Source organism: Amblyraja radiata, chromosome 5, assembly GCF_010909765.2.
Source record: "Amblyraja radiata isolate CabotCenter1 chromosome 5, sAmbRad1.1.pri, whole genome shotgun sequence".
In the NCBI taxonomy this organism is placed as follows: domain Eukaryota; kingdom Metazoa; phylum Chordata; class Chondrichthyes; order Rajiformes; family Rajidae; genus Amblyraja; species Amblyraja radiata.
This window is the reverse complement of record NC_045960.1, coordinates 92,453,097-92,466,218: the sequence shown is the minus strand read 5'-3', so window position 1 is coordinate 92,466,218 and position 13,122 is coordinate 92,453,097. Positions and strand designations below refer to the sequence as shown.

The following is a 13,122-nucleotide window of genomic DNA, read 5'->3' as shown; positions in this document are numbered from 1 at the left end:
CCCATAGCCGACCACAAGGGCCTAGTAGGCCAGACCCTGGTTCCCACTCCTCTCCGACTGATCTCACTCCTCAGCCATCATCATCATCATCATCATCATCATCATCATTGGTTCCATCCTCCTGGTCTTCGGGGGATGAGCAGGGACCAGCACAGCGGGCTTCCCCTTCCAGGCTGCCAGACAAAACGATCAGTGGGCTCCCTCTGAATCAGCGATCCGCCAGGTCTTTGTTTGGCCACGGGAAGAAAGGCTCGCCTGGCTCCCCTTGAAGCTGCAATCAGCTGGTCCGGGTCTTGAGTTTGGCCGCACAAGGACTGCAGCCTCCTGATCCTTCCAGGCCAGAATAACTTCCTCTGAATTGCGTCAAGCTTCTTGACGGGAACCTGCAGGAGGTGGTACACACTCCAGCTATTCCATGGCAATGGAGGGAATAGGTATTTGAGATGGCTTCAATCAGCTGGTACATTTACTCCTGTATGGTGTTGAGTTTCAATTGTAGTTGGAGCTGCATTCACCAGGTAAGTGGAGCGTGTTCCATTACACTCATGGCTTGTGTTCTGGAGATAATGGAAAGCCTTGGGATGTCAGGAAATTAGTCAGGGACAAAGCAGGAGAACCAGCTTCTGATCTACTGTTGTAGGCAAAGGATTATTCTTGGAGATGGTCACTGTCTGACACTTTTGTGATGGAAACCTTACTTGACACTTACCAGCTCAACAAGAATGTTGTCTAGATATTGCTGCATTCAGGAATGCTCTGCTTCATTTGCTGAGGAGATGCAAATGGCATCGAGCATCCGAATCATCGCAAGAATTCCCACATCTTCCCTCATGATGGAAGGAGAGGTCACTGCAGGTGTGCTCTTGGTCTTGGGATGATTGTTCTCTCCCATCCACAACCATCCACCTTTGAACAATGTACGACTCCAACGGCTGAATGATCCCTCCTGATACCCAATGGCTTTACCAGGATACATGATGCCATTCTCGGGCAAATGCTGCCTTGATTGCAAGGGGCAACCATTCTCACTTCACCAGTGGAACTCCAACCCATGATCCATCTTTGGATCAAATCTGCGAAGGGGTCTGGAGCTAAATAACAGTGGCAAAATCCAAGCTGAGTAACGATGTGCAAAATGCTGGTGAGTAACATTTGCTTGAAAGCATCTTTGACGGCAGCTTCATTTAATTAGATAAATATTGGAATTGGACAAATTTGATTTTTCCTGCTCTTCGTACGTGGGACACTTTACCGAGGCAAATTATCTGTCTAGAAGAAGGGTCCTGACCTAAAACGTCACCTATCCATGTAATTCATAGATGCTGTCTGATCCACTGAGTTACTCCAGCATTTTGTGTCTTTTTAGGCTATTATCCATTGTTGGGGAGATATCCGTGTTATAACTCTAGTGGAACAGCTTGGCCAGAGGTGAAACTAGTTCTGGAGCTCAGGACAGCAGTACGACAGTTGGGATGCTGCCTGGTCCTTTGCTGCATCCAGTGCTCTCAGTATTTCCAAGCATTACTTGGGGCAAATCAAATTGCCTGAAGACTGATGGTTGTGATGGGCGTGATCCCAATAGGAAGCTCAAGTTAATTACAGGAGTTGGGCAAAACCGACGCAAGGCAACATCATTGGGAGGGCGGTTTAGACAAAGGAAAGACAAGAGCCTAGAATTGGAGAAGTACAGAGTTTTGAGAGGATTCACAGGATGGAGTAGGTTGCAGAAACAGAGTACACTTAAGCCAAAGGATTTAAAGGCCAAATCAACGTAGGTCAGCAGAAAATCGACAGCAGGCAACAATCCCCAGCATCATAAAACACATTCAAACACTTAACAGTGGGAAGAAAGCAGGAACTGGTTCCAACTACAGACAGCCGGGATCTCCCCGGTTAGAAACCATATGAAAAAGATTTAGAGCACACAATTGAAACCACAACAGATGGTACCAATACAGAAGGGGGTGCTGCACTGCAATCCTAAATTTCAGAGGCAAGGTTAAACCAAGGCCAGCCAGCCTGCCCCTTTACAAGGAGTAAAACTATTCTCCTCAGTGCCCTGATCAACATACTGTATACAGGCTTCTGCTAGTATCACTAAAATAGATTACCAGCCATTATCACATTGCTGTTTCTGCCAAACTTACTGTGTTAAAAAATGGCCACTGCATTTCCTATATTACACTGCAGAAGGTTTTATTGCTGTAGAATACTTTGTAACATCAAATAAACTCTCATTATATCCTTTCGCACCCTTTTGTGCCTTTCAGAGAGCAATACCAGTCAAACAAGGATTACAAGGGTTGGAAGAAACTACAGGTGCTGGTTTACACCAAAGATAGACACAAAATGCTTGTGTAACTCAATGAAACAGGCAACATCTCTCAGAGAAGGAATGAATGGGTGACGTTTCAGGTCGAGATCCTTCTTCAGTCAGGGGAGAGGGAAACAAGAGATAAGGAAGGGTACAAAAAGAATGTAAGTGTGAAGTGTGAATGTACGGTGTGAAAAGGTCAGATGCAAGCAAACAAATTTCAGGAAAATGTACCAGGGTAGTGCAGTTCATAGCCAGGATATTCGATACAAAATACATTTCTTTTAATCCAGAGCCAGCCTAAGTATTCAGCTGGAGTGAACCAACATTTACCTCTTCCCTGCACCTTGAAATCACCAAATCTGAATGTTTCTCATGACAATAAAGTGGACCACTTAAACAGACAAGTGAGGGAGTTGTGTCTTCTCCAGCACTGGTGGATTTGTCTCACTCAAAACCTGCGTCTTCAGGTCATTACCCGTCATCTTGTTCCTCCTTTTGAAGGAGTGGACTTTGCACAACTCTCTCATGAGCAAGTCGGGCTTTATACCACCTGATTGATGTATGCTTCGCCAAAGTCCAAGGCTACTTAATTCGGCAAGAGGACTCAATAAATCCTGACAGTGACCTTACATAGATACATAGAAAATAGGTGCAGGAGTAGGCCATTCAGCCCTTCAAGCCAGCACCGCCATTCAATGTGATCATGGCTAATCATTCACAATCAGTACCCCGTTCCTGCCTTCTCCCCATATCCCTTGATTCCGCTAGCCTTAAGAGCTCGATCTAACCCTCTTTTGAATGCATTCAGTGAATCGGCCTTCACAGCCTTCTGAGGCAGAGAATTCCACAAATTTACAACCCTCTGGGTGAAAATGTTTTTCCTCATCTCAGTTCTAAATGGCCTCCCCCTTATTCTTAAACTGTGGCCCCTGGTTCTGGACTCCCCCAACATCGGGAACATGTTTCCTGCATCTAGCGTGTTCAATCCCTTAATAATTTTATATGTTTCTATTAGATCCCCTCTCATCCTAAATTCCAGTGAATACAAGCCCAGTCGTTCCATTCATTCATCATATGACAGTCCCGCCATCCCGGGAATTAACCTCGTGAACCTACGCTGCACTCCCTCAATAGCAAGAATGTCCTTCCTCAAATTAGGAGACCAAAACTGCACACATTACTCCAGATGTGGTCTCACCAGGGCCCTGTACAACAGCAGAAATACCTCTTTGCACCTATACTCAAATCCTCGTTATGAAGGTCAACATGCCATTAGCTTTCTTCACTGCCTGCTGCACCCACATGCTTACTTTCAGTGACTGATGTACAAGGACACCCAGGTTTCATTGCATTTCCCCATTTCCTTATCTGACATGATTCAGATAATAATCTGCCTTCTTGTTCTTGCCACCAAAGTGGATAACTTCACATTTATCCACATTATACTGCATCTGCCATGTATCTGCCCACTCACCCAACCTATCCAAGTCACCCTGCATCCTCATCACAGTTCACACTGCCACCCAGCTTTGTATTATCTGCAAATTTGCTAATGTTCCTTCACCTAAATCATTAATATATATTGTAAATAGCTGTGGTCCCAGCACCGAGCCTTGCGGCACCCCACAAGTCACTGCCTGCCATTCTGAAAGGGACCCGTTAATTCCTATTCTTTGTTTCCTGCCTGCCAACCAATTTTCTATCCATGCCAGTACCCTACCCCCAATACCATGTGTTCTAATTTTGCTAACTAATCTCCTGTGTGGGACCTCATCAAAGGCTTTCTGAAAGTCCAGATACACTACATCCACTGGCTCTCCCATATCCATTTTACTTGTTACATCCTCAAAAAATTCCAGAAGATTAGTCAAGCAAGATTTCCCCTTCGTAAATCCATGCTGACTTGGATCGATCCTGTTACTGCTATCTAAATGCACGGCTATTACATCTTTAATAATTGACTCCAGCATCTTCCCCACCACCGATGTCAGGCTAACTGGTCTATAATTCCCTGCTTTCTCTCTCCCTCCTTTATTTAAAAAGTGGGATAACATTAGCTACCCTCCAATCCACAGGAACTGATCCAGAATCTATAAAACATTGGAAAATGATCACCAATGCGTCCACAATTTCTAGAACCACTTCCTCGAGTACCTTGGGATGCAGACAATTAGGCCCTGGGGATTTATTAGCCTTCAGTCCCATAAGACTACCCAACACCATTTCCTGACTAATGTGAATTTTCTTCAGTTCCCAGATTGTCTGCCACTAGTACATCTGGTAGATTGTATGGCTCCCTGAGTGAAGACAGAACCAAAGTATCTGTTCAACTTGTCTGCCATTTCTTTGTTCCCCATAATGAATTCACCTGTTTCTGTCTTCAAGGAATCCACATTTGTCTTAACTAATCTTTTCCTATTCACATACTTAAAGAAGCTTGTACTATCCTCCTTTATACTGTTGGCTAGCTTACCTTCGTACTTCAGCTTTTCTCCCCGTATTGCCTTTTAAGTTACCTTCTGTTGCTCTTTAAAAGTTTCCCAATCCTCTGGCTTCCCGCACATCTTTGCTATGTTATATGTCTTCTCTTTTAGCTTTATACTGTCCTTGACTTCCCTTGTTAGCCACGGTCACCTCTTACCCCCTTTAGAATCTTTCCTCCATTTTGGAATGAAATGATCCTGCATCTTCTGGATTATTCTCAGAAATTCCAGCCAATGCTGTTCCACCGTCATCCCTGCTAGGGTCCCTTTCCAGTCAACTTTGGCCAGCTCCTCCATCACGCCTCCATAGTCCCCTGTGTTCAACTGCAATACTGACACCTCTGATTTTACCTTCTCCCCCTCAAATTGAAGATTAAAACTTATGATATTATTATGGTCACTACCTCCTAATGGTTCCTTTACCTTGAGTTCCCTTATCAAATCTGGTTCATTACACCAGGAATAAAGGAATGCTGGTTTAAACTGTCGACACAAAATGCTGGAGTAACTTAGCTGGACAGGCAGCATGTCTGGATAGAAGGAACGGGTGACGTTTTGGGTCGAGACCCTCCTTCAGACATCGGGAATGCAAGTCCATACTTTTACTGTCCCCTCCCTAGCCTCGGGCATCCACTGTAACAATTAACAGCAGAAGTTAGCCAGGATGATAGACTTATAGATTAAAGGTGGAACTGCATGATACAATGCCCTTGGTATACATCCCATCAAAGATGATGGCCTTCCAATCACTGACATTAGAATAAAACTAATTTCTAAACTGAATGAACCAAGCGGGTTATTAATATAAATTTCATCGTTTTCAACAAAAAAATGACTTCAAAGTGAAGTACTCTTCCAAATCTTAAATTTCCATTGAACACCCACCTTATTCCCAGCGTCATTATTCAGTGGCAGGTCTCCTCGCCGAGGTTCCACATGCGCACTCACGTTCTCCCAGGTGGCAATGAAAGTGTTAACAGGTTGGAAGTTTAGGTTGCTGAAGCCTTGGTTTATCATCCATTCCACACGTTGGAGGGTTTGTGGAGCGGAGTCTTGCCTGTAGTAGACCTTCCCCACTCCATCAGAAGTGTCCAGGTCAGCCAGAAATGGCGCAATGGCTCCAAACCTTGGTGGGAACGTGCTGACATAATCCACCTCTTTTGGCGGCTTGCTGATAGCTATGATTCCATTTGTGTTCACCTTGAGTTATAAGATAAAGCATCAGATAAAAAAGATTAAAAAGTAATTGTAATGTGAGCACCTCACTGCCAATCCTCCAAGCGACAGTGCTGGTAAGAATTTAGATAATGTACTAATAGAAAAAAACAGCACAGGAACAGGCCTTTTAGCTCACATTGTCTGTGCTGAATATGATGCCAAATTAAACTCCCGGAGTCACTTCTCTCTCCATGTGAGCCACACCATGGCATATTTATGTGTCGATCTAAAAGCCTCTTATGCCACAACATACATGCTTCCACCACCAACCGTGGCAGCACATTCCAGGCACTTGCTCTGCAGATCAATGTCAAATTCCAGTCTAACCTAAGGAGCTATGCCCTTGGACTATACACCCTGGAAAAAGGGTTTTGTCTACCTTATCTATGACTCGTAACTTAAAATAAACTTTGATCAGCTCTCCCCACAACCATTTAGCTTATCGAGAACTGCACCATCATTTAACAAGATCATGGCTGATCTTAACCTCATTGACCCTTGCATTTCCATCTCCATCCTGACCTATCAAAAATCCATCAGTCACTCGTCTTGACAGTTTCAATTGACCCCCTGCAGTCTGAACTTCTGCGAGATGAAGAGTTTCAGATTTCCCCCCCTCCGGAGGGTAAAATGCTCCCTCATTTCAATGAGGTGGCTCTAATTTTAAGATTTAAAATCTTGTCCCCGCGAAGAAAGAAACTCGGATTAGAAGGCGTAACAAATAGACCACCAGGATCAATCGAAAGCCAAGAAACAGGCGATATTAATCAAAATATTGAGTGACTAGGTGAACAAAAGTGGCTAATTGTGACAGAAAATTAAATCGACTTAGATTTTTTCCCCCTCCACTGGAATAGGTTATTGTGGGAATATGTGGCAAGGGATATGCAGCGAATTTACCCTAACGACTTCAATGAGGCAAAGCAACACAAATCGTGCATAACTTTGTTTAGACCTTCGAAAAGCTCGCTCAAAACTTAACGGTTGAGAATGAAACAAAGTAAATTGAAATTGCAATGTTTCGCTGTCTGGAGAAGCTGGAGGCAGCGACGGAGGAGAGGTGAAGCCCCTGCTCATGTCGACCCCGTTAGACTTGATGCTCACTCCCTTCGGGTGATCAGCAACACGTCGACCTGCCGGATACTCACGTACAAGTTCTTCACTGTCTTCTCGAATAAATGCAGAGGCTGCGCCAAACTCACTGCCTCGGAGGAGACATCGTCTCCGGGCTGCAGCACTTGGTCCCCAGCGTCCTCGCCGTGAGGGAGCAGCTGCCCGGGGGAGAGACCCCGGAGCCCGGCCGCCTGCAGCAGGAGCAGCGCCAGCAGCCGCAGAGATCGCGATCCCGAGCCCATCAGCACCATGTCCGCAAACTGACCCGCACAGAGTGCGCCTCACAAACTATCCCAGACCCCAGTCCCAAGCCCAGTCTCCGCCCCCGGCGCCGCCCAGACCAGTCCGCGGTCCCGGTGCCGGCTCCGCCCTCCCTACACCCCGCCCCAGCGCTGAGCTCCCGCCCCTGACGCCGTCCCAAAGCCACTCCACTGACTGACCCAGCGTCGCTCACTCCCTCCCCCAGCCCACCAGCCCACCCGCCCACTCCCCTGGTCCAGCGCCGCCCTCTCTCATGCATCGGCCCCACACCCCACCCCAAACATCACCTATCCATGTTCTCCAGAGATGCTGACTAACCCCGTTGAGTTTCTCAATCAGGGCTTTTAAGGTGATGGGGGGAATTATTTCATAGGAACCTGAGGAGCAACCAAAGGGTGGTGACTGGAACCAGCTGCCGGAGTAGGTCGTGGAGGCAGGTACTATGTTAACATTTAAGAGACACTTGGACAGGTATATCGATAGGACAGGTTTAGGGGGATATGGGTCAAACGCAGGCAAGTAGGACTAGTGTAGATGAGGCATGTTGGGCGGTGTGGGAAGATGGGCCGAAGGGCCTGTTTACATGCTGTATGTAGCAATGTTACAAAATTTTGAGATTTTAAAAATCAAGTCTGTAATTTATCCCATCAGATAAAGCATAAAAATAAGTTTAATTTGACATCTAATTCACTTTCATATCTCAAGTATTTAAAAAGTTATGGCCATTTTCATACTCGGAAATGAGCATCTTGTTCCCTATTGATTTTCTATGGACATAACAAAAAAGTTGTGATCGTGAACAGTCAAAAGCCCATAACTTTCTTAAAAATTAAGAGAACTGAATGAAATTTTCAGTTATCATAGATTGAAGCATTCTGAAACAAATATAAAATAATCTTATTTGGATGACCTGAAATTAAAGCATATAATTAGTTAGTTACCTAATTGTAGCTAATTTCAGACTTCAATTACTAGATCTAAACATCTATCTATTTCTTAATAAATGATTAACATTTTTAAATAGCCTACATGTCCAAATAATATTCACAAATAATTCACAATAAAACATGATTTTTAAATCTCATTTACATTAATTTATAGGCCAAATGGAAGGAATTCAGTGTTCAATTGCTGTAAATAAATGCCCATTTAAATCAGCTTTCCAGTGGGTCCCTGTGGAACGCGCTGGTTTAGAACGTTCACATTGCGGTAGATTTGTGCCTCAAATGCCCAGAAAAATACTGCGCGATATAATGGGCCCAAATTGAGCTACTCGCAATATTAAATTTTGTATAAAAGGATCTTTAGAAGCCCTTTTGAATGTAAAAATAGACAGCATACCTTCTGCTATTTTCTTTATGAGACCCTGCGGTTGATGACGGTCGCGGGTTTAAAGATTGATTTTTAAACTACTATAACTATTATTCAAGGCCTTTAAACCTAATAATAGCTTTTGCGACGGGGTCTTCCAGCGATTTTTCGTTAATAATTAACTAGGCTGAACATTTTCGATTGGAACAGCTTAGAGAAAATCGCGTTTTAAACCCGCCCCCTCTAAACGGCGCCAAAATCGCGCACAGCCTCAGCAGCAGATCTTCAACGACGCTTCAGGTAGGCTTTGCAACATACCTACTGTATGGTTGAGCTCGCCCCAGTGACGATCCCACCTGCCACGCCGAATCCGCCCATATGCTTGCCATGGCCCCGCTTCACCCACACGCCACGCTCCAGCGGCAGCTTCGCGCTCCGCTCACTCTCCCCACACTCCTCCCCCCCCCCCCCCCCCACCCCCACACACCCTCCCCACACCCCCCACACTCCCCACACCCCCCACACCCGTCACCCCCCACACCCCCCACACCACCCACACCACCCACACCCCTCACCACCCACACCCCCCACACCCGTCACCCCCCACACCACCCACACCCCAGCCCCCCACCCACCCACCCTCACCCCCCCACACCAACCTCACACCCCCCACACCCGTACACCACCCACACGCACCCCACACCCCCCCCACCAGCCCACAACTCCCACAATCCACGCCCAACCACCCCAACCCCGCCCACTCACCCACACCTACCCACTCTCGCCCACACCCCCACCACCCCCACACCACCCCCCCACAACCACGCCACATCCACCCCCACTCCCACACAGCCCACACCACCCACACCACCCCCCCAACCACCCCCCACTCCCCACGAACCACCTCCCACCACCCACCACCCCCCCACCACCCACTCTCCCCACCCCCCCCACCCCCCCCACCACCCCCCCCCACCCCCCTCCCCACCCCCCCCCCCACCCCCCCACTCTCCCCCCCCCCCCCCCACCCCCTCTCCCCCCACCCCCCAACCCCCCTTCACCACCCCCACCCCCCCCCCCCCCCACCCCCCACCTCCCCACACCACCCCCACCCCCCACCACACCCACCCCCACCCACCACAACACACACCCCAACACCCCACCCAAACCACCCACCCACACCCACACCACCCACACCCCCCACACCCACCCACACCCCCCACACCCCCACACCCCCCCACCCCCCCCAAACCACCCCCCCCCACACACCCACACTCCCCCCCCCCACCCCCACACACCCACACCCCCACACACCCCACCCCCACACACACACCCACACCCCCCCCACCACACCCCCCACCCACACACACCCACACCCCCCCCCACCACCCCACCCACCCAACCACCCCCCCCCACACCACACCACTCTCCCCACACACACCACACCACCAACCCCCCACCACACCCCCCAACCACCCACACACCCACACGCGCCCCACCACCACCCACACCACCCACCGCCCCACACACCCACACGCCCACACCACCCACACCCCCACCACCACCACACACACCCACACCACACCACCCCCACACCCCCCCACCACACACACCCACACCCCCACACCACCACCCCACCACACACCCGTACCCCACCCACACACCCCCACACCCACCACACCACCACCACCCCACACCACCACACCACCCACACCACCCACACCACCCACACACCACCCACACCACACCCACCACCACACCCCCACCCACCCCACCCACCCACACCACCCCACCACCCACACCACCCACACCCCCCAACCCCCACCACCCGTTCACCCCCCACACCCCCCCCACACCCCCCCACCACCCACACCACCCACACCACCCACACCACCCACACTCCCCACACCACCCACACCACCCACACCACCCACACTCCCCACACCACCCACACTCCCCACACCACCCACACTCCCCACACCACCCACACTCCCCGCTTCAGCGGTAGCTCTGCGCTCCCTGGCCCCGCCCACTTCCATTCGGCCCAACAAGTCAACTCCGCCATTCAATCATGGCTGATCTATCTTTCCCTCTCAACCCCATTCTCTCCATAATCCCTGACACCCGTACAAATCAAGAATCTATCAACCTCCGCTTTAAAAATATCCATTGACTTGGCCTCCACTGCTTTCTGTGATAATTAATTCCACAGATTCACCAGCCTAGACATTCTATTCAAGGAATTCTTTCACAACATCATATTGATGTGGATAGTAGAGCCACTGCTTCATTCTACCAGAGTTCCATTTTGACTTTGGGGTTCTGTCAGTGTGGGGTTTATACATTTTCCTTGAGATTGCTTGGGTTTCCTCTGGATGCTCCAGTTTCCTCCCAAATTCCAAGGACACGTGGGTCGGCTGGTTAATTTTCCACTACACTGCCATCAGTCTGTAGATGAGTGATGGAATTCGAGGGGAGTTTAGTTGTTTAGAGATACTGCGTGGAAACAGGCCCTTCGGCCCACTGAGTCCACGCCGACCAGCGATTCCCGCACATTAAAACTATCCCACACTAAAACTAGAATCAAATTTTTACATTTATCAAGCCAATTAACTTACAAACCTGTACGTCTTTGGAGTGTGGGAGGAAACCGAAGATCTTGGAGAAAACCCACGCAGGGCACGGGGAGAACGCACAAACTCCGTAAGACAGCACCCGTAGTCGGAATCAAACCCGGGTCTCCGGCACTGCATTCACAGTAAGGCCGCAACTCTACCGCTGCTCCACCATGACCGCCTGGTGATGGGAATGTGGGGGGAATAATAGTGGGATTACTGTAGAATTGGTGTAAATGGTGGCGTAACTGTTTCCGTGCATATCACTCTATGATTGTGCCAATTATTTTGTACGATCTAAATCCCAAAGACATTGGGGTTCGTAGATTAATTGCCTCTGTAAAATTGCCCTTGATATGTAGGGAGTGGATGAGAGGGTGGAATCACTTGAAGCTAGAGTGAACAGGTACGCAATGGTCGGCGTGGACTTGGTGGACTAAAGGCCCTGTTTCCACACTGTGTCTTTCAATCAAATCAATCGATTAAACTTATTGTATGTTATTTGCCCTTTTTTTAAATATGATTCCCTTTCCTAAATCATTTGCATGGATCAAGAGTTTCAAACCTAACCCTACAAAAGCTGCCCTTAACTTTTATCTTAAAATGGATTGATCTACGTGGAAATGTGTACAGCAGCAATGTGCATCTTCACATAGAAAAATGTCCAAAGACCCAAGCTGACGATCATTCAACCAAGAAAATATTAGGACGGATGACTAAAAGTGAAATTGTATAATTTTAAAGTGGTTGCAGGAACAGTGATGTGAAGGTGTTGGAAAAGGTGAAGGGACTGTTCGAAAAGTATGGAAGATCTTTGGCTTCATAAATAGTATCTCTGAGATCAAATGCAAGGGAAGCTCAGCCCTCTATTATAAAACACTCCAGCCACGGTAAGCGGTCAGTTCTGCCCATCACACTCAAAGGATGTCGCCACCTAAGAGAGGATAGTGAATAGGATGGTGCTGGGATCAAAAACTTGATCTACATTGAAGGACAGGAAATGGGTTTAGGCTTATTACTGTCACATATACAGAGGTCCAGAGAAAAGCTTTTGTTTGCATGCAATCCAATTGAATCAGATAATGATAATACATGACAACAATCAAGTCAGACACAAGTACAGAAGGTTGAGCAAAGTGAATACCTGTAATCTATGAATCAATCCCACACTGATATTGTTAACTCTTAACTATCTGCAGAATTGGCCTAGCAATTACAAGGAAGCACAGCGTGGATAGCAGTAGCTCAAGAAGAAAATCAATTCTGCTTTCCCAAGATTTGCAAAAGATGTTAGCCAATGTCCACATCCCAAGAAAGACAAAAAACATTGGCTGTAATTTTTAAGGTGAGGTTATCATTGGTCATCATAATTAATGAGTAGACAAAACTGCTATGTGTGTGTATAGGCAAACACTGAAGTTGATGTCTAAGTTTTTCTATACTTTGAGATGCTTTGCATAACTTTCTCTCTGAGGGATGTAATTGTGTGTGCATGACATGCACTAAACTCAGCACAAGAAGGTATTATTTGTCCTTTTCAGTTTAAGTGATTTCTTAATGATGTGATAAGTATTAATTATTTCCAAGCACCCTCTCATGCACAGAATATTAACCCACAAAGGGCAGAGTCTCATTTATTTTAAGGTTAAATTACATACGACAATAATAGTAAACTAAATTAATAAAAGTGAAATAATTGATATTTTACTTCTTTGACTTATCTCACTATTAATCGTAATCCTTTTGCCTATCTTTATTTTATTTTACAATTTTCTAATTTGACAGTTGCCTGGTTCAGATTCAA

At 47.3% G+C, this 13,122-nt stretch overlaps 1 protein-coding gene across 1 annotated transcript in view; it reads right to left on the bottom strand.

Moving 5' to 3' along the window:
• Positions 1-7,469, bottom strand: part of nid1 (nidogen 1) — a 99,359-nt gene extending 91,890 nt beyond the window's left edge. The window contains exons 1-2 of the mRNA XM_033021758.1: positions 7,167-7,469; positions 5,686-6,000 (exon numbers count right to left, since the gene is read on the bottom strand). Coding sequence (XP_032877649.1) covers positions 5,686-6,000; positions 7,167-7,382 — 531 coding nt within the window. The 5' untranslated portion in view covers positions 7,383-7,469. The remainder of the gene's footprint in view (positions 1-5,685; positions 6,001-7,166) is intronic.
• Between the last annotated feature and the right edge of the window lie 5,653 nt (positions 7,470-13,122).